Source organism: Stenella coeruleoalba, assembly GCF_951394435.1.
Source record: "Stenella coeruleoalba genome assembly, chromosome: 9".
Taxonomy (NCBI): domain Eukaryota; kingdom Metazoa; phylum Chordata; class Mammalia; order Artiodactyla; family Delphinidae; genus Stenella; species Stenella coeruleoalba.
The window spans coordinates 67942112-67964597 of NC_137155.1; the positions used below are offsets into that span (position 1 = coordinate 67942112).

General features: G+C 39.8%; 1 protein-coding gene across 6 annotated transcripts in view; it reads right to left on the reverse strand.

Annotated features, from left to right (window-relative positions):
- Positions 1-22486, reverse strand: part of IMMP2L (inner mitochondrial membrane peptidase subunit 2) — a 969308-nt gene that overhangs the window by 942266 nt on the left and 4556 nt on the right. For 3 of the 6 annotated variants that reach the window (XM_079932145.1, XM_079932144.1, XM_079932146.1), the window contains exon 2: positions 11272-11344. The exons of 1 other annotated variant lie outside the window; for it this stretch is intronic. In XM_079932145.1, coding sequence (XP_079788271.1) covers positions 11272-11344 — 73 coding nt within the window. 2 more of the 6 variants (XM_079932147.1, XM_079932148.1) reach the window with 2 other exon arrangements.

Below are 22486 nucleotides of genomic sequence, written 5' to 3' on the forward strand. Positions count from 1 at the left end.
ACGGGCCTAGTTGCTCCGTGGCATGTGGGACCTTCCCAGACCAGGGCTCGAACCCGTGCCCCCTGCATTGGCAGGCAGACTCTCAACCACTGCGCCACCAGGGAAGCCCTGCCTTTGCTTTTTGATATAGTTTTTTTAATCTGTTTTTGGCAGTGCAGAATTTTAATATAGTCAAGTTTCACTATTCTTCTCTTTTATGGTTTCTGTGCATTTCTTACTTTCTATTCCCACAATTATCATAGTGAAAATCCTCACTACCTTGTAAGTAAATTACAGCTTCCCAACTGGTCTACTTTTTATTACTCCCTCTACCTTCCAACTGATCCTATACACTTGTCAGATTAATCCTCTTAAAATATTGTACATTAGTAGAGACACAAAAAGTTGAGATTACAATATAATAAAGATATCAACTGTCCTGACAGGAAATGACTATTACAGTTTTGTCTTGTATTAATTAAGCTCTCTTGAGCATTCTCAAACTCAGAAGTGTAAAGTTTTCTATAATTTTAATTCATTAGAATGTCACTGACCACAGGTCTACGTATTATAAAAGAGGGGGACATTCTGATTGAAAACTAGGATTATATTCAATACACCAACTGCCTCAGGATTTCAACTTCACAGGACTATTTTTATGCTCTCCCCCCAGAATCTCTCTACCAAACTCTACCCTGCCCTAGTGGCTTCAACCACACAGAGCCTGGTCATAAGAGCTTTAGAATCCAGGTTTTTCTCACCATAACCAGGAAATAATGTGTCTCTGACTCTATACAAAATGTGACACTATAATTCATGCTTTTGGAAGGAGGACTAACATTTCAAGTTGGCAGCTAGGTAATAAATATGATTAGGAGCCAAGCACACAAGCAGAATATCCCAAAATGTACACCTTTCATAAGAAGACACAAGCAGGCTTAATCAGTAAGATAAATTCAGATTAAAAAAATGCAGTTCCCCGCACCCGCCCCCAGGCACAGATAAATAAGCATCTTTTCAGAAGTACTACCTTCTTAACCCCAAATCATTATTTCCCTTGAGGACTCTTCTACAAAACTAAAAAAAAAAGAAAAAAAAATTTAAGTTGGAGACAGTAACCAAGTATGACTCGTTAACCAAATAATTCTTCACATTTCTTTGTAATGAGTTAAAATTTACATAGGTTTCAAATAAACAGCTTACATACACAGTCCTCAAAATTAACCAATGAAGTACACTTTAATCTCCATTTTCCCAAAAGGAAAATGAAACTCAGAGACCAAAAGTTCATGTTCACATAGCTGATAGTAGAGCTAGCACTTGAATAAAAAGTCTTCATAACCCCATTCCATATTTTTGTCACTATACATCACCACTTTAATGTCTAGAAATTTACATTTAATGCCTATTTTTTAATTTCAAAATAATAGTTTTAATAAAATGTTTAGAGTATTAATGTCATGCAGCCATATACACCAGATATGCCTCAAACTATTAATCTTCTAATGTGTTTTCATAACCCATTTGTTCAGATTATAGTACTTCTCTTACCCATAAAAAATAGACTCATTAAAAACACAAGCTAATTAGTTTATGAAGTGCTTCAAACTACTCTTAGATAATAACACTAAATTGTTAATACTTAACAAACCAAATAATAGGTATTTAGCATCTTAATCTGACACTAATAAAACTCTTATTAAAGTAACTATTAAACAAATAAGCTCTTGGAAAAATACCAAAATGCTTAGTAAATAATCTGCTACCACAGGCAAACTAAAAATTCAGGCATACATGTGTGTGTGTGTGTGTGTGTGTGTGTGTGTGTGTGTGTGTGTGTGTGTGTGTATTCCAAGTACATGATATTCTGGAAAAGGCAAAACTATGCAGACAGTAAAAAGATCTGTGGTTGCCAAGGATTAGGAAAGACTGATGAATGGGTAGAGCACAATGGATCTCTAGAGCAGTGAAACTACTCTGTATGATACTATAATGGTGAATCCATGACATTACACATTTGTCCAAACCCATAGAACGTACACACCAAGAGTGAACCCTAGGGGCTTCCCTGGTGGCGCACTGGTTGAGAATCTGCCTGCCAATGCAGGGGACACAGGTTCGAGCCCTGGTCTGGGAAGATCCCACATGCCGCGGAGCAACTAGGCCCGTGAGCCACAACTACTGAGCCTGCGCGTCTGGAGCCTGTGCTCCGCAACAAGAGAGGCCGCGATAGTGAGAGGCCCACGCACCGCGATGAAGAGTGGGCCCCACTTGCCGCAACTAGAGAAAGCCCTCGCACAGAAACGAAGACCCAACACAGCCAAAAATTAAAAAAATAAATAAATAAATTTAAATTATAAAAAAAAGTGAACCCTAATGTAAACTATGAGCATTAGGCATAATGATGTGTCAATGTAGGTTTATCAATTGTAATAAATGTACCATTCTGGGAAGTAATGTTGATAATGGGAGAGGCTCTGCATGGGTAGGGGTGGAGAGCATGTGGGAAATCTCTGTACCTTCCACTCAATTTTGCTGTAAACCTAAAACTACTCCAAAAAATAAAGTATATTTTAAAAATTAAGGTAAATTATCTGTGGCAACTCTAATCTGTTCAGTCATTGCTTCAGAGGTGCACTTTCACCTGTTTAGAAAAGAACACCCTTGGCCATCAACCCTAACCTCCAGAGACATTCTGCCTCACACACCCACCACTCCTCCCAATCCTGCTCTGCCACTCGTAGCCTGCTCAGCATCTAACATGACATTGGTAGACTAAGTCCAAAGACACGGAGAAAATTAAGTATAGACAACAGATGCAGAAGTAAGGTAGTGGCTAAGAAGGTAAAGAATTCCGAAAGAGGGAAATCTGCAGAAAAACCCACAAGAGAGCACAGAAAGGAGAAAACAATCCTGAGATGCTCTGAACGTACTGGTCTACATAATGCGAAAATCATATGAAATTAAATTGTCCTAAAATACAAAACATGATATTACAAGCATTTCCCTTCTTTAAAAAATGTCTTTGCTGAACATGATTCCAAAACTAGAACTTGATAATGTGTTTAAAATGTGTCCTCCGGCCACAAGCAAGATGATTTTTCAAAAGTTGACCGTAAATGCTATAAACATTTTTCAACAGAAAGATACATAAAAGTGTGTGTGTCAAAGTGCCATTACAAAGACCTGGCTCTCAGAATAAAGTTTTGGATAAAATTGCAAAATTTTAATTTTTATGATATATTACATGGAAGAAAGACGTACATTTTTATCTTCTAGGTATTTTTAATCTCAGACGTCAGAAACACGCTATGAGTTACCAAACTGAGCAGGAGTTCACTGAGATCTTGAAACAGTCACACGGAACCACTGCAGGGGGTGTGTGTGCTTGTTTGCTCTGTTCATCAAAGACGAGGCAGGGCTAAGCACTAGCAGACCCAAACACCTGAGTCATTTGGGAGAGGCTAAGGACTCCAGTGGCAAAACAGGGACCCATAAGACAGGCTTAAGAATGGTTCTGGCAGGAGTCACCACCATCACCACCACCACCACCTGAGCAAAAATCAACCTTCTGTATCTAAAGTTTCAGGGGAGGCACAAAGGCTGGAGTTTCACCAGGGATCCAACTCAGTTCAGTAAATACCAAGTAAGCACCAACAAAGTACCCAGCACTAGGGTAAAGGTGCTGCAGGACACTGAAGAGAACTTGGTCTCTTGGTATGGGACTCTGGGGAAGCCTGAGTGAGGACAGCTCGTGGAGAGGAACCAACTTGCCAGCACCGACTTGCCAGCCACTATGGAAGTGAATCTTTTAGCCCCAGGCACACCTTCCACTAACTGCACCTCCACCTGGTATCTGCTGACAACCTCACAGGACCCTGAGCCAGAACCACCTGAATTGCGGACCCATAGCAACCATGAGATAATAAACGATTACTGTTGTTTTCAGCCACAAAGTTTTCGATATGGTACAAAGCAACAGAGAACAAATGCATCCACATTTTACATAAAAGGCTCAGAGAGGCTAACTTACCTACTACCACATAGGAGTTAGCACTTAAACCACGTCGGGAACCTAGTCTCTAGGCTTTAGATTCAGTTTCCTTGTCATTAAGTGACACCACTTCTCAAGTAAAATAAGTTATAATACTGTAAGAATGATCATTTCTATATGATTACACGACCGGCACTAACACACCAGGCTTTCCACAGCACAGAGATACAGCACATGTCGCCGCATACTTAACAGACATGATGAGACCCGCAATATAATTGAATTTGTGACTCTTCATGGTACTTTCTGGGGTTTTTACTATCTTCTGAAAGAATTCTGGGGTTTTTTTAAGTGTACAGATTTTGAAAATAAAAACCTAACATATTTATAGCATGTTAACACTAAACAATTATATTATTGACATTGAGGATATTTATACACTTTACAACCTTAATCACAATAAACATTTGTGTAATTTTAAACAGAATTAATATGTCACACTACGAAAAGTTCCACTGCTCATTGTTTCTTTAAGGATTTGCTTTTTTGCTTTAAGTCTTCAACTTTTAGCATTACACAAACATAGTAAAATATAGTATCAAAATGCTCATGATGGTGAAATCTTAAGTCCCATCCATAAAATGGTTACTATCTTGCAGGACAAGGTGGCTAGCTCTTAGTCTGTCTACTCCTAGAGAAAGTCGATGGAACATTTCACTGTTACAACCACATCTGCATGTAAATGTAACTTAACTAAGGACACATTATTATTAAAAGGAATTGCAAGAATTCAACCTACAATTTTTTTAGCCCCAAACCTGACACTTTTCTTCTGTACCATGTTTTAGCCAGTGGTTCTCTACTCTGAATGCTTAGGGCACTTTGGAAATTACCCATACCTGGACATCATCCCCCAGAAATTCTGATTTAATTGCTTTGGTCTGTTTTAGCCATCTAATATATAATAAACCAGTAGTGATAAATTCACAGAAAGTTTATGCCACAAAGGGAGAAACTGTGGATATCCCTACATGTTAGCTAAAACATCCTTATCCCCTAAGACAAAGATACCTTGCAATAAACGAAGCAGAACAAGAAGGAAGAAGAGATGGGAAACTCAAACCCATTCTGCTGCTTTCATGGAGCCACCAAGGAATATTTTATTCCCCTGATTCCTCTCCCTGAACCCCATCACCCCACACCTTAACTCCACTGCAAGCTTTAACTCAAGCATCACCTCCTCCATGAAGCCTTCAGGATCACACAAAATAAGCCCATTTTTCGGCATCCATCTTACCCTGAACTCTACCTCTAAATAGCACATACTGCACAAGGCATTTATTTACACATCCATTTCTCTTACTGGCCTGAGGGCTCCTTAACGGTAGGGTCCCTATATTATTCATCCTTCCCATTTATATATCTTTGTATCCAGAGCCTTGAAGATAGATAGTAGATATTAAAAAGTATTTGCTGAATTGTATGGTTTTTGTTTTTGTTTTTTTATGTTTGGTATGGTTATTTCCGCCTTGGACTCCTAGTAGACACTCTTCTGAAATTTTTCAACTTCTCATAATGTATGCAAAAAGGCCAGACATGTTGAGAGCAAGACAGCAGTGGAACCCTAGGCCAAGAAAGAATAGGATAAATGGGGTAAAATGAGATACCCGAAGGTAAGATCAGGTATGAATTTTTTTTTAAGCAAGAGATTAGGCAAAGGGACAACTTGATTTTCATTCACAAGAAGGTGTGACTAAGAACACTGATTACAGGCAACCATGTTTTCGTATTTTCGACAGAGCTTTTAAAATTCTGAACTGAAGACCAATGAAGCCAGAAGCTCTGAGAAAGAACCCAGGCCTATCTACTCTAGCCCCACTCCCTCCCCTCCTGTTTACCCCTTCACCCAGGGCAGTTTACTCTGCCCAGAACCTGAAAAGTTTTGCTTTCTCTTTTCTCCCAGCCTCTCTGGCCACTCTCCTTCAGCATCCTTACATCTTTCTTTTTCTTGGTTTGTCCCTAAAATGTTAATATCCTCTAGGACTTACTTTCAGCCTTTTTCTCTTCTCTTTCTATGCAGTTCCTCTGAGCACTTTTATCCTTACCCATGCCTTCAACCACTCTCCATGTGGCAAGCACTCAGAAATCTGTATCTCCAGCCTCCCCAGCTCTTGTGACGCTCCAAGACCTTATCAACTGCCCCCTAGATGCCTCCAACTCACCAATGACATGCCCCACAAGCACGTTAAACACAACGTGTCCAAATCTGAACTATCACCTTCCCCCTCAGATCTGCTTCCTCTTCTCTTTTCCCTCCCACTACCCAGAAACCTGGCAGGCATTCTAGTCAGCCTCACTCTCCCATTCCCTTCACATTCAAACAGTCGCAAAGACCAGCCAGCTCTCCCTCCTGCTAGATATTCTCCTACACATTCTCACTTCTGAGCACCCCTAGTACTTCTGCCTTTGTGCTCTCAACCTCCTATCATCCACAGTAATTGCACTGTCCACTCCGGCCCCCAATCTTACCCCATCCCCACCCCACTGGACCCCAATCTACCCAGCACACTGCTTTGAGGGTGATCTTTCGGGCCATTCACATTTCTTCAGTGGCTCTCTACAACACATGGGATGGGAAATGCGCCCTGAATTAGCTTTCTACTTTCATCTCCTTTCACTCCTGACTTTGCCCTTCACACTCTAATATAATGACCTGCCTACAGTTCCCAGAACACACTGTGCTCTCATAATACCACACGACTATTCATGTTATTAGCTCCACCTGGAAATGCTCTGTGCTGCTTGTCACCCTGCCCAATCCTACTCAGCTGTCAAGACTCGGCTCAAACACAACCACAGCTAAAGCCCTTCTCTGGCATTCCTGTCAGGGATCAAGAGCTTCTGCTAGGCTTGTTTTGCATGTGTAGGTATCTCCATTAGAGCAAATAGCACACAATATTTGAACTGTTGGTCAAGACGTCCACTGTCCTATAGACTGTAAGCTCCTTGGTCAAGGAAAGTAACTTTTCAACTTTCTATCCTCAGCACTAGTTCAATGCACACAGCATACAGAAAATTTTAAAAAGGAATTAATGTATGAACTGTAGGCCAATGAAAGGAAAAAAGATCAACAGGACTTTAAGTATAGAAAAAGAATCCAGATCTTAAGGAAGTACAGACATCTATTATTAAGTCCCACCCATTAAAAAAATAGAAACATATGGTTATTAACATAGTACAAAGGTGACAAAGAGAAAATCTGTCATTGGACTAAGCAGGCAATAAGGAGCTAAGAGTCTCCAAGGGAGCAGCTGACAAAAGATTAGCAGAAAGGTCAGAGATAAAGGTGGTTCGTTCTCTGAGTCAAGTAATTCATCAACCTGAGTCCATGGACTAAGCAAAACACTAGCACCTTCCTCTCTCAGTTCACCACTCCTCCCCTTTGTCATGATTCTCCATACCCCTTTCCCAGCCCCACTACCAAGTCCCAGCTTCAGTGGGTAATTCCCTTCAGCTGGAGCCACAAGCCTGGGATATAAGAGAGGGGAAGTCTTTGTTCTCCTGGCCAGGACCTAGAGGAAAGAAAATGAAAGTGCTATTTACTGAGAACCTATTTCGTACCAGGCATTGTGCTACTTTAAGAACACTCACTGGGACTTCCCTGCAGTCCAGTGGTTAAGACTCCATGCTTCCACAGCAGGGGGTACGGGTTCTATCCCTGGTCAGGGAACTAAGATCCTGCATTTCCGAGGTGAGGCCAAAAAAAAAAAAAAAAAAAAAAAAAAAAACACTTCCTAAATCTCACAGTAATCATTTATAATTAGTACCCCATTTTACAGATGGGAAATTTGTGTCCAAGGTCACACAGCAATGACAGAGCTGGCCCAAGAACCCAGGAATATTTCTCCAGAGTATTTCTACACCCCTGACCACCTCAAAATGGAGAGATGTGGTCCAGCCATTCTAGGTTGCAACTCAGAATACATTATTCTCCAAAACACTATTATAAGTGTTGGTTACAGTCTATAGTATCACTAATACACAAAGGCACACAATGAGTTAGGAAAGCTTTGGGGTCCTGGCCTGGAAATCTAAATGCTATTTGTTATTTTATTTGTTCAACATGACAAACAAAAGTGGTCTTGAAAATTTGAGGAATACAAGGAGTTCTTAAGTGAGGCTTTTCCTTAAGAATATTTTCTTCCACAAAAAAATCACCAAGGATAGAAACTATTTCACATTGTTAACTTGTAAGAACCATGACACTAGAAGACACCTGTGGGAAATATGCTTATCTGACCAGGTGCTCATTTACAGTGTGCTGTCATTTGAATAAAACATCATACTAAATCCTACAGACTGCAGCTTATGATAGAAATGCCACAAACTACAGCAGTACAGCTGATTGCCTGTAATCTACTGACAAAACGTAGTCTTTAGCAAAGTGAAGCCAGATGTCTGGTGTGAAATCAGATGTCTGTGGACTTGTCTTTCTTGGCTTCCAGAACAGTATTAGCTACACTAAATACACAGCTTAGCTGTATATTAAACCCACGACTTGGCAAAATCATGACAGTTTGGACATGAAGCATCAGAATTTTTATTGTAATTCTTATAAACCAAAGACATTTCTGAAATAAAAATCCTAACTTTAAACACTCAGCTAAATGTGGTAGTATGTCTTTCTCACAGTGGGAACAGCGTCAGAGCTTTTTAAACACATTATAGAAACCCTTCCTCTTCACTTTTCAAGCTGACACTCTTTCCGCTGTGGAATGATCTGATAGAGGGAATCAGGTGTCAGTCCTTGTCCCAGAAATTCTAGGATCAGACAGAAAAGGTGATCACCTGTGAAAATGCAAATACCCAGGAAGCTTAGCACCTTTAGGAAAGTAAGTACTAGAATGCTTTCCACAATCACAAGCAAGATCAAAAGAAAGTGGGTGACCCGACAGAGAAACAGGAAGGGAAGTTAACAGTATCTGTGTACCAGGCACTGTTTTTACACTTTCTTTTTAATATACTCATTGTTCTGTCTTGATAGATGAGAAGTTAGGGGTAAAGAAGTTTTAACTGGCCTACAGTCGCAGAGCTAATATAAGAAGAGTCAGGATTCACATCCATATCTGAAAGACTATAAAAGGCATGCTACTTCCACACAGGATTTGGAGTGGAACAAAGAGCAGAGGTAAATAGCCAAGAATATGAAGGTAAAAGGCAGAAACCTACCATTTTTACCCAGCAGTGGTCGTCTGAGACTGATTTCAGATGAGACTCACATTCTACCTTTTATAACCTTGCAAGATTTAATTTTAAGTAACTTTTTTTTACCTTATATAACTTTTGTAACCAAAAAAAGACAACTTGTTTCACTTCAATTTAAAAAAAAAAGAGGTTATGAGAATTCCCTGGCAGTCCAGTGGTTAGGACTCAGCACTTCTGCTGCCGGGGGCCTGGGGTTCAATCCCTGGTCAGCGAACTAAGACCCCGCAAGCCACTCAGCACGGTCAAAAAAAAAAATTGGGATTGACATAAACACACTACTATATATAAAACAGATAACTAATAAGGACCTACTGTATAGCACAGGGAACTCTTAATACTCTGTAATGACCTATATGGGAAAAGAATCTAAAAAAAAAAGTGGATATATGTATATGTATAACTGATTCACTTTGCTGTACAGCAAAAGTTAACACATTTTAAATCAACTATACTCCAATAAATTAAATTACAAAAATAAATTTAAAAATTAAAAGAAACAAAAAAAAGTGAGGCTAAATGTAAAGAAACCCACACAAGTGCACAGCCTACTTTAGCATTTATTTTCCTAAGTGCATCATCCTTAACATTGTCCATGCTTTCTAATCGTAGGTCATTTTTCTGGAACAATTCAAAAAATTATCCTCATCTAATTATAATGCTGGTTCAATACATTTATTACACTGGAAAATGACTATAACTTTACTACAGGACACAAATCACCATGGTCAGTCATCCTTGAACGTTCATTTCTGAAAGTATCAGTAAGGCAGGAAATAACGCTGTTCTCCCACACCACTGCAACCACCATCAGCAGTACAGTGAATGTCTTCTACATTAACACTTAACTATTCAGAAAAACCACAGAAAACCGGTAAAAGGCCTGCCCCCAAATGGTCATCTCCAACAGTCTCCTCATTCTCACCACCTTACTCACATCAAAGTGCTCAGCACTCTGGTAAAAAAAAAATATCTATTGAATCAATAAATGAACCTATCACCAATAAACAACTATTTCCTGTTTTTTTCAGAAATGAAGTTATGTGGCCATCTGCCAGTTGAGCACACACAAATAATAAAGATTCAGGACACAGGCAGACAATGTCAAGATGCCATGGAGGGCAATTCCAGTTTTCCTGTGTAAGTATCCAAGAATGTGATTTACAAAATCCTTGCCTTTGGCTTACCTGAGTTTTAACTAATTCAAAACATTTCTTTATATGGGACACAGAGGATGCATAAGGTGTTTCCAAACTTCTGAGAGCAGTTGTGTCTCATTTCACTAATACTAGGGGTGGGAGGGATCATGGAAAAGTTCCAGAGAAGAACTGTTAAAAGAGCCCACACTGAAAAATCACAGCAAACCTTCAAAGACTTCAATATGCTGTTTGGCAACGTTTCAGAAGTGAAGAGAATACTGGTGAGGAGGTATCAAAGGGAAAGTCAAGAAGAAAACGCCCAGTCTGGTCATTTCTCCCTCCCAAAATACCTTTCTCTATGAGCTTAAGAGAAGATCCCAAAAGAACTTCAACACTTGTAACACTGTTATTAACTTTATGCTTTGGAGTCCTAAAGGATTTTTACAGGAGTCCCCTTTTAAAATGTAAAGATCCTTGGAGGGGTTCCTGTTCATTATCAAGGACAGCCATGATGCTTTAATTTCACAGTCTCAGAGATTATTCCAAGTTAGCTAAGAGATGGGGGCCTGAGGTAGACAACTACAGGACAACTACAAGACAGACAACTACCGAGAGGTGAAGGGTAATGACAGTTTTCTGCCAGGTCAAGTGGCTAAAAGGGACCTATGCCAGCTGTCAAAGTCCCAGCCAACTTACGGACTCCAAAACACCTGAAAATAAAAACCTCTTCGACTTGGAGCCTGTGACCCTTGAAGGTGGGCCTTAGGTTCCTGCTGAAAACGTACAATTTGGCCCCAAGATCCAAGGGCAGTTCTGGATCTAGACCTTCTCTCTCTGGCTCGCTCTCTTTCAGGATAAAGTCCTAGCTCCTTCCACCCCTAACCATTCCTTACTTACCCTTTCTCCCGTTCCTCCTCGGTGAGAAGGGGTAAGTGGTTACTTTGTGCCCTCGCCCAATTTGGCCAAAACCCTAAAAGTAAAAATGACAGAGACAAACACGTGTTTTAAAACCCTGACATTCAAGCCTCTGGAACTCCCACCACTCGCCCAACGTGTCCAGACAGAAGGCAGCGCGTCTCCACAGCGCTCCCTCTCGGCCAGGACTTGGGCCGGAGTTGTCCCCTCTGGTGGGGGGCACGAAGAGAGGGCGCGACCTGGGGGCGCCTGGCCAGCGGGGAGGAGCGCGTCGGCTCCAGGCCTGGCGTCCCGGTCTCTGAGCTCCGGTTTCCTACCCGCGTTGGCGGAAGGAGGAGGGGTCCGGGGTTGGCCGCCCCGCGGGGGCCTCAGATAAACACGCGCCCGCACACATGCTCGCGGTCAACACAGGACTCGCGGCCAAGCAGCCCTCCGCCTCCCAGCAACACTCGTCCCCTCTGGGGCTAACTCCGGGCTGAGGGGCCCAAGCCCTGGGGGCCACCAAGGGTCGGCAGCGGCACCCCACCTGCCCACCCCAGCCAACCTCACAGCCCCCTACCTGCCCCCAAACCCCCGCCCTCCGCACCCGCTGCGCAGCTCTGCCCAAGAGAAGTCCCCGCGTGGGTTCCGCCCTCCGCCGGCGGCAAGCTCCGCCCCCGCCCCCAGAGCGCGGGAGCTTCCCGAAGCTCCGCCCCCAGCGGTAAAGCTGTACTTCCGAACGCCTGCGCGGGATAGGCCCAAAACCCGGCCTGGATCCGAAACGGATCAAAAACAACCCTTGCCTAGCAGGCTATTATTGACCGTTTGCCCTGAGCTCAGCGCTGTACTAATGGTTGAGAGAGGGCAACAAAGAGTTGAAAATCTGTGAGACTGTGACTTCATCCTCTCCCCTTGTTTTACAGATGAGGAAACCGAGACCCCAGCAGTTGTTTTGAGTGCACAGCTACAGTGGCAAGCTGCCTTATTGGGGCTCTCCCCTCTGGACTGGTCCTTTCGGCGTTTTTTCTACTAATGTGGGTACGGGAAAACTATTCGATGTTACCGCTTCTAAACAAGCCAGAAGTAATAACCCAGAACAAGTGTTTTACTTTGGAGAAACTGGAATTTCATACCTAAGCTTTTGCATTCAAATGACACAAACTCTTAACTGGGTTATTAAAACCTTCGAAGAAAGTGAAACCTACTACTTTTTTTTTTTTTTAACCCTTCGCCAATTATATCCTTGATTGTGTCTGTCTTTATCATCCTTCTGGATACTGACAAACTATTCTGTGCAAATCATTCAATACAAATCTAAGTACCAGACATTCTGGTACTTTGGGTTCAAAACTAATTCTAAAGTTTTAAAAACCTAGCCAGAGACTTAAACGGTCCTGATAACTAGAACTATTAGTCTCCTGAGGAGAATAAAATTGCTCTCCTGTGAAGGGGTTGTGTAGCAGTTTTGTAGTTTTTCTTATTTGTCACTGAAATAATTACTGTAAGGTAAGCTCTTCTCTGCTAATGCTTAAGGACTTAATTCCAAGAACACTTAGCTTGGAAGACCACCCTCATGGAATAGCAGTGGGGACCAATTTGTAAATTGGACTGGGATCTATTGGCACTAATAATTAATATTAATAATTAATTAAGTGGTCCCAAATTAAATAGATGGAGCTCCTGGCCACCAGAAGCTGACTGTGTGGAATGGAATATATGTGGAAAAACAACAAAGACAGGTATCTGTGATTTTTATTATAAAGGAATGTAAATAAACATACAAAAAGAGTTGATAAGTCTGATCAGACTTTGTCACTAAGATTCATGAAATGTACTTAGGAAGCTGAGGTAATCTGAAAAGGGTACAGTACACTATATGACTCCAACTATCTGACACTCTGGAAAAGGCAAAACAATGGAGACAGTAAAAAGAGCTGCGGTTGACAAGGGTTATGCTGGAAGAAGGGAAGAATAGGCAGAGCACAAAGAATATTTAGGGCAGTGAAAATATTCTGTATGATACTGTCAGGGTGATGCATGTCCTCATACATTTGTCAAACCCCATGGAATGGATAACACCAAGAGTGAAATTTGATGTAAACTATAGACTCTGGGTGATAATGATGTGTCTGTGTGGGTTCATCAGTGGTAACAAATGTACCACTTTGATGCTGGGATGTTGATAGTTGGGGAGGCTCTGCAAGTGTCGGGTCTCTGTACTTTCTCAGTTTTGCAGTGAACCTAAAACTGCTCTTTTAAAAAAAAAAAGACTTCTAAAGAAAAAGAAGCTGGCTAAAACTTCAGAACATCCCATATTCTTCAAATTCATCAGTTAAATTATAAACTGAATATTTGGCTTTATGTGTGGAGTTGAAACATAATGAGTTGTTTCCTTAGATGAGAGCAGCATTGTGTTTGGCATTTATGTCATCAGGAAGAAAATGAATCATCTATTCCTAAGGTATAAAATTGAACTGTGGTTAGAGATCATGTCTAATGCTCAAGGAGATATTTAAACAAAGTTAACTTGAAATAAAGTTTATAAATTCTATGAATACATTTATATTTTGAATCTACTCCTATTCATACATACTTACAATTAGTAAGCAAACAGTGCAAGGTATCATAGAATAAAGGTTTTCAAAATTCTTGGTCTCAAGATCTCTTTACATTCTTAAAAATGATTGAGGACTTTAAAGAGCTTTTGTTTGTGTGGGTTATATATGTCGATATTTACTGTATTAAAAATTAAAACAAAAAATTTAGATGTATGTTTATTAACTCATTTTTAAATAATAAACCCATTTCATGTTTACTATAAAGAACATTTTTTTGAATAATGAATACATTTTTTAAAAAATTAGTGAGAAAAGTGGCCTTTTTCACATTTTTTGCAAATCTCTTTACTCTCCGGCTTAAGAGAGAGTGTTGGAAGCTCACATTCTGCTTATGCATTCAATCTTTTGTGATATGTTGTTATAGCTAAGATATTATGAGGAAAACTGGCCCTCATTAAAATCATGGTTGAAAAAAGGAGGACCTTGCAAATCCCCTAAAAGGGTCTCAGAAACGCCCAGAGGTCCTCAGACCTCACTTTGAGAATTCCTGCCAAATAGCATTTTGCATTTTATTTATTTGAATATCATGCATTCCCACATCAGAGTTTGCTAACACCTGAAATTATAGCCCTTCTCTTATTCCAAGCTAAAACTCAAACTTGACAGCTCATGTCAAACCCATCACATATCTGAAAGTTTTTTCAAGGCTTTTACTATAGCAACTCTGATTAAATTGATATTCTTTTTGAATACGTGTAAAAACATTTAAGATTTCATTTATATCCCTCATTTCAAACGTTTTTGGGAAATTTTGAATGTAAATTGTGCCATCTGGAAAAATGAAACATTGGTATATGGTTATTAACCAATTATAGGTATACTTATAATAAATGATATACATCTCCTTTTACATAAATAATTTAAAAGTCAGCTTAAAATAAAAATAAAACAGGCAATTACAGTTTTGTTTATTACCTAAATAAATACTAGGTTCTAATTTTTAATACAATTTCCAACTAAAAGAAACCAGGGCCACTCAGAGGAATGTCTGATTTCAGGTCTGGGGCAAGATATATATAAGACAAGTGTGGGATATCTTGTGACACAAAACAAGGAATCCATTCACAATAAATAAGTGTGTCAAAAGGTAACAGAGGGCTTCCCTGGTGGCGCAGTGGTTGGGAGTCTGCCTGCCGATGCAGGGGACACGGGTTCGCACCCCGGTGCGGAAGGATCCCACATGCTGCGGAGCGGGTAGGCCCGTGAGCCATGGCCGCTGAGCCTGCGCGTCCAGAGCCTATGCTCCGCAACTGGAGAGGCCACAATGGTGAGAGGCCCGCGTACCGCAAAAAAAAAAAAAAAAAAAAAAAGGTAACAGAAACCAAAATCAAAGGATCTCTTTGGTCAAAGATGGGACAATCAAAACAAGTAATAAATACAGTTGTTTGAAACATACTGAATATATAAAAATCCATGAATTCTTAATGATGCTCCAAAGGAGGGAGACAAAAATCAACAAAAACAAAACAATTCACTGGACACTACTGCAAGTAACTAGGGCACACACCCCTTATTCTAAAATTGTCAATTGTGGGGCTTCCCTGGTGACACAGTGGTTAAGAATCCACCTGCCAATGCAGGGGACACAGGTTCGAGCCCTGGTCCGGGAAGATCCCACATGCCGCGGAGCAGCTAAGCCCGTGTGCCACAACTACTGAGCCTGCACTCCAGAGCCCGTGAGCCACAACTACTGAGCCCGTGTGCCACAACTACTGAAGCCCGTGCACCTAGAGCTCGTGCTCCACAAGAGAAGCCACTGCAATGAGAAGCCCACGCACCGCAACGAAGAGTAGCCCCTGCTCGCCTCAACTAGAGAAAGCCTGCATGCAGCAACAAAGACCCAACGCAGACAAAAATAAACAAATAAAAAATAAATTAATTTAAAAATTAAAATAAAATTGAAAGGAAAGAATTAGAACTTACACTACCTTTCCTGATTTAATTGTATTTCAGAAAGCCAAATCGTTGTTGAGGGTAAGTTGATTTTTATAATATAGAAAGAAATACCAGAATTGGAAAATTGCCATTTAGCAATCCTTTGTGAAATAAATGATTCAGGCAACAATCATCAATGGATTAAACCATTAAATGGAAGGTCAATAAGGTACTTTACAATGGAGATCAGGGTGTCACTACCTCAGCCTAATACTCTTAAGTATCACTACAAAAGGGACTCCATTGTGTGCTGCCTGATCTTATGCCATCTGAAGTACTCAGCACACCTATGAAGTGTTCTTCCCTAAACAAAACAAAGCTAACCAAAAACAAAACAGTCTCATCAAGCCTTAGAACTGACTTCCCACTTAAAGGCTTACAGGAAACATGAGGATTAGAGGAACAAGTTAAATGACACCACAAAGAAGGTAACAGATAAAGTCTAGAATGTGACACACTCTATAAAACAACTGACACTGTTTCTGCAGCAAGTTAGTAACAGGGCAACAAGGAGAGAGAAGAGGTGAGGAAGAGCTCTGGATTAAAGAGATATAGCAGCAAAATGAAAGGTGTGACCTTGTTTAGTTTCAACTGTTGTGATTCAAACATCACAACAGTTAAAAAACTTTAAGACACACATAGACATTTGAGTATGGACTGGTATTAGACAATGCCAAAGAAATATTGATATTGTATTGGGTGTAATAATGGCATTGTGTTTATGTTGGAAAATGTCCATTTTCTTTGGGGAAACATTCTGAAGTGTGTTGAAGTTAAATGACATACTATCTGGGATTTGCTTTAAGATATTTGAACCAGTAGGATTCATCCCTGGGATGGTTCAACATATGCAAATCAATCAGTATGATACATCATATTAATAGAATGAAAGAAAAGAATCATGATCATCTCAATAAAAACAGAAAAAGCATTTGACAGACTTCAACATCTATTCATGATAAAAAATAATCTTAACAGATTAAGCATAGAAGGAATATAGTTCAACATAATAAAGGCCGTATATGACAAGCCCACAGCTAACATCATACTCAATGGTGAAAGGTTGGAAGCTTTTCCTCTAAGATCAGGAATGACAAGATTGCCCACTCTCAGCATAGTACTGGAAGTCCTAGCTAGGGAAGTCAGGAAGAAAAAGAAACAATAGGCATCAGAATTAGAAAGGAAGAAGTAAAATTTTCTCTATTTGCAGATGACATGATTTTATATATGGAAAATCCTAAAGATTCAATCAAAAAACTGTTAAAACTAGTCAACGAATTCAGTAAAGCTGCAGGGCAAAAAATTAACATTCAAAACTTAGTAGTGTTCCTATACACTATAAATTTTGAAATCCTGAGAAAGAACACCAAAGCAGGAGACATCACACTTCCTGATTCCAAGCTATATTATAGTCATTAAAACAATATGGAACAGACAAATAGACCCAGGGAACAGAATCAAGAGCCCAGAAATAAACCCAAGCACACAAGATCAACTAGTATTTGACAAAGGGGCCAAGAGTACTCAATGGAGAAAAGACAGTCTCTTCAATAAATGATGCTGGGAAAATTGGATAGTCACATGTAAAAGAATAAAATTTGACCACTGTCTTAGACCATTCACAAAAATTAACTTGAAACAGATTAAAGACTTAAATGTTAAGACCTGAAACCGTGAAACTCGTAGAAGAAAACATAGGACAAATGCTCTTTGACATAGGCCTTGGTAATGATATTTTGGAAATCACTCCTAAGGTACAAGAAACAAAATCAAAAATAGACAAATAGGACTACAATAAACTAAAAAGCTTCTTCACTGCAAAAGAAATCACCAACAACCAAGTACTTAGACCCACGAAGGAAGGAAAGAGTTACCTGGAGGACCCTGGCCTGCCTCACATTTTGCTGTTTTTTAATTTGCTTTTGATTGACAATTCTGACATATCTGAAAGAATTGCTTAAATTTTCTCATGAATTAGCCATATAATAATTACAAACCACAAATCCATAATAACTACTTATGGGGAGAAAAATTCAAAATAAAACTGCACACAGTAAAAATTTGTTAAAAGGGAAAATAAACAAGATCCATATCTTGTTGGTAACTCTGAAAGCTAAAAACACTGAACAATTGGGGCTTCCCTGGTGGAGCAGTGGTTGAGAGTCCGCCTGCTGATGCAGGGGACACGGGTTCGTGCCCCGGTCCGGGAAGATCCCACATGCCGCGGAGTGGCTGGGCCCGTGAGCCATGGCCACTGAGCCTGCGCGTCCGGAGCCTGTGCTCCGCAACGGGAGAGGCCACAACAGTGAGAAGCCTGCGTACCGCAAAAAAAAAAAGCACTGAACTGTAGATTTAGTAGGAATAATCAGTACAAAATGATGAAGCAATGGCTAAAACTGCACATGATTAAAATGCATAATTCATAATTGACAAATTCTGTTTTCCTTCATCTGAGCATACCTTTATTTCCCCCACATTCCTAAAGGATTATTCACCAGATATAGAATTCACAATTCTTATCTCTCAGTATTTGAAAAATGTGGTGCCACTTCCTTCTGGCCTCCATTGTTGCCAGATGAGAAATCTGCTCTCATTCAAATTGTTGTTCTTCTATCAATAGTGTGTTGTTTCTGGCTGCTCTCCAGACATTTTTTATTTGTCTTTAGTTTTCAGAAGCATTGGGATAGTTTGGCATGGATTTCTTTTCTTTTCTTTTTCTTTTTTTTTTTTTTTCCTACTTAGGGTTTGTTCAACCTCTTAAATTAGTAGGGTTATGCCTTTCGCCAAATTTTGGAAGTTATTAGCTATTATTTCTTCAAATATTCTCTAAATCTCACATTCTTTCTCCTCTCCTTCTGGACCTCCACTGACACAAATGTTAGCTCTTTTGTTATTGCCCATAGGTTCCTGAGACTCTGTCCATTTTTTTGTCCCAGTTGATTTTCTCTCTGTTGTTCAGGTTGGGTAAATTCTATTGATCTGTCCTCAAGTTCACCAATTCAATCCATAGTTATCTCCAATCTATAGTTGAACCCATCTAACAAGTTTTTTATTTTGTTTTTATTTTTTTAGTTCTATAATTTTCATTTGGTTCTTTTCTTATATAACATTTATTTCTTTGCTGATATTTTTTTCATTTGTATCAAGATAATTTATAGTTGTTAATTGAAGCATTTTTATAATGGCTGCTTTAAAATCTGTGTCAGATCACTGCAACATCTAATTCATCTTGGGTTTGACATCTGTTGATTTTCTTTTCTCATTCAAGTGGCGATTTTCCTAGTTTTTGGTATGATGGGTAATGTTCAATTATATCTTGGATATTGTGGCTATTATAGGACTCTGAATCCCACTTAATCTTCTTTTTTAAACAGACAGTCCCCCCTGTTAACATATAGCAGGAAGCCAGGGGATTTTGTATGTTTAGTCCCCCACTGGACTCCACCAACATCACCCAGGCAAAAGTGGAGCACTCATTCACACTGCCTGTCATGGTTGAGTCTGACACCTTCACCGTAGAAGTAAGGCACTCACGCCATCTAGATACCTCTTAATGGGGGTGCCACCAGGGAGCTGAGAAGCAGACACCCTATTGACAGCATTGGGTTGATGCAGAATTGAGTGGAATCTCAGCTCTCAATTCCTCCTTGAGCCTCACTGACATCAGGGGAGGAGAGGGCCGTAAACAGAGGGCCAACTAGCCCTGCCTCTGGGAGTGGAGGCTCAGAACCCATTGGGCTAAGGCACAGCTTCCATGGGGGAATGGGGGGCTGGAGGAGAAAGTGGAATGTGACTAGACTTGAGTCACGCCTTCTTGTTCAGTCTTGTTGATGCTGGCACTGGGGGTGGCATGTGAATTGAGACATAGTTGTGACAAACCTGCATCCTACTGCCTCATTAAGTCTGGTTGCTGCCAAGAGTGGATGTAAGCTCAGCTCATTGCTGGACCCTGCTGACACTATCCTGGCAGGGAATTGAGGAAGACCTGCTTCTGCCAGACTGAGAACAGCTGTCCCCTCAACCAGTCAACACCACCCTGTGGGAGAAGCAGAGTGCCGCTGCCTGCTTCCAGTGAGTGCGGTGGAAAATCAGCTTTCTGCTTGGCCTCCATGAAACCTCCAGAGAGAGAGGGGTGTGGTTTTTCCATTGTTGTTTGACTGGAGTAGGGCGGGTATTATGGAAAATTTTGGCTAAACAGGCTTTTCTTGGAGCTTTTTCGGTATATGTCTGTTGCTGCTTCCAGGTTGGAAGCTTCTGCAAGGCCTTGTCTGGAATCTAAGGGAGGCAGCAAGGAAACTCAGGGAACCCACTGCCATCTCAGTCCTCAGGTCCCAAGGTGTCTAAATTGTCCAACTTCTTTTGAGACTTCAGAGACTTCCTATGCTTGTTTGTTGAGTTATGCCCAGGCTTTTTCATTCTAAGAAGGAGGACCTGGGTGGAATGAGGCTATTTCAGTTTCACCAGAACCAGAAGTCATCTTTGTAAATACTTTAATAGAAGAAATGCAAAAATATGAATTGTTATGAAATACTCCAGCATGAAATTTGAAACTGATCTAATATCTCAATTATCTAAAGCAATATCAATTTCCAAAAGCAAGGCAAGCAGACAAAATAAAAATAAATAAGGATGCTAATATGACGTTATATGTGCAATAATACTCAACTTCAAGATGCTTTTAGACACTCTGAACAATTCAACAAGTGTCAAGGCAAAATAAAATTTTCTACATCTAGAATATTTGTTACAAAACAAAGATTAAGATTATCAGGGCAATTTATGTTTTCTGTATTTTAATTTTTTTATTTTAAGAATGATAACTTTTTAATAAATTTCAATTTTTAGTCAGCTTCATTTGGTGTTTATTATTGGTATTAATTTTCTCATCTCAATTTTTCTATTATCAGGTAGAGATCATTTTTATATGTTACTCAAATATATACTCTTGTAATATGCACTTGTTCTCTTTATTTTTACAGAAAACCTCTAAAACTTTTAGAATAACCCTATTATCAAAAAATGATGCACTCCTTATTATTATGGTCACCCATCATTATCTAAAAACATAAGTACATTAAAAAATACATATTAACATATGATTCCTGGAATTCCTATTTATTTCCTTAATCATGAAAGTATCTGTTGGGAATTTGAAATCACTGTAAAAATGTGAATACACAGACTAATTGCCTTATTAACAAAGTCTTTTTTTTTTTCAATGATGCAGACCTTAATCAAAATTTTTTCTCTCTCTAACTCATATATCCAAACTTACTTGGTCATTGTAGGCACTCTGATGCAGGGAAATCATGACATATTCTTAAAGAACATGAGAATATTCAGCCTTTAGAAGAAAAGGCTTAGGTGAGAATTTGATAGCTATCTTCATAAACTTCAAGGGCTGTCCTGAACAAGAGAAACTGCGTTTATTCTTTAACACCCAAGAGGATAGAATTAGGATAAATGAGATGGAGTTACAGGGAAGAAAATTTTGATTTTATATGTATACCCATTTTCTAGCAACCAGAGAACTCTGAAAAGAGTACCTCCAGAAATAGTGATTTCCTGTCAAGGAAAAAGACTGGATAACCACTTATTGGGGATTGTATCAAATGGACTCTTTAAGAGTTTATGATTCTTTCCGTCTCTATTATCTCATGCTATTCTCCTAGTGAGATACATAGGACAAGTATTAAAATTGCCATTTATGGATAAGAATAATGAAACTCAGAGAGTATATTGGTTAGGACCCTTGGTAAATTATAAAAGCAACTTGAGCTAGCCTAAGCAAAAATGAAAGACAGTATAAGATTGAATGCAATTTCATAGAAACCAAGGTTAGTATAATGCAGCTGAAAACAGAAGCCAGCAGAACTCTCTCTCTGTCCTGACTCTGCATCTCTCAATAAATTGCTTTGTTCTCTGCTTCTACAGATGTATTTTCTGTGCTTCCCAGCCACATGATAGGTAGAAGATATTTATTCCACAGCCCCCTAGTTTACATCTCTATCATTCAAGAGACCAGCCCAGGACGACTGACTGCCTCAATTATTTTGGACTTTATGGTACCAATTCATCACATCGTTCTCCCTTCTGATTCCTATGCCAAGTGATAAATAACCACAGTAAAACTGAGTTGGATAATGTGACTTGTATCTTTCTTGGGGCAGAAATGGAGTTTTCTACAACTTTCCCTTGAACTGAACTCACTCGGTCAAAGGCAGATCCTCTTGTCTGGAACTTTGAATCTGGAGCAAGTGATAGAAACAATTTGGAATTTTTTTTCAATAACTGTGGCACCAATAACCTTAGAATCTAGTTCTCTGTGGCCGTAGTGACAGTAGCAGCTTCCAGTATCTGGTGATATACTGATGACTACAGGGCAATGACAGCAGTCATATTCTACCCAGGTTCTTTCTGCAGCATGACTTTGTCCTTCCTATGTTATTGTCTTCTTTAGTTCTTGCTCATTTTTTCCCAAGCCCAGCTCTTCAGGTCTTCTCAGGGATTCTGTGAGCATTCTTAAATTCTTGAAATAATTATTTCTTCTTTTAAAATATGCCAGAATCATTTTGTGTTGTTTACAACTCAGAGCTTGCCTGTCTTGTAATCAGCTATACCAGTTGGTCAGGCCCTTGTAGAGGAAACATGATTGTCAGAGATCC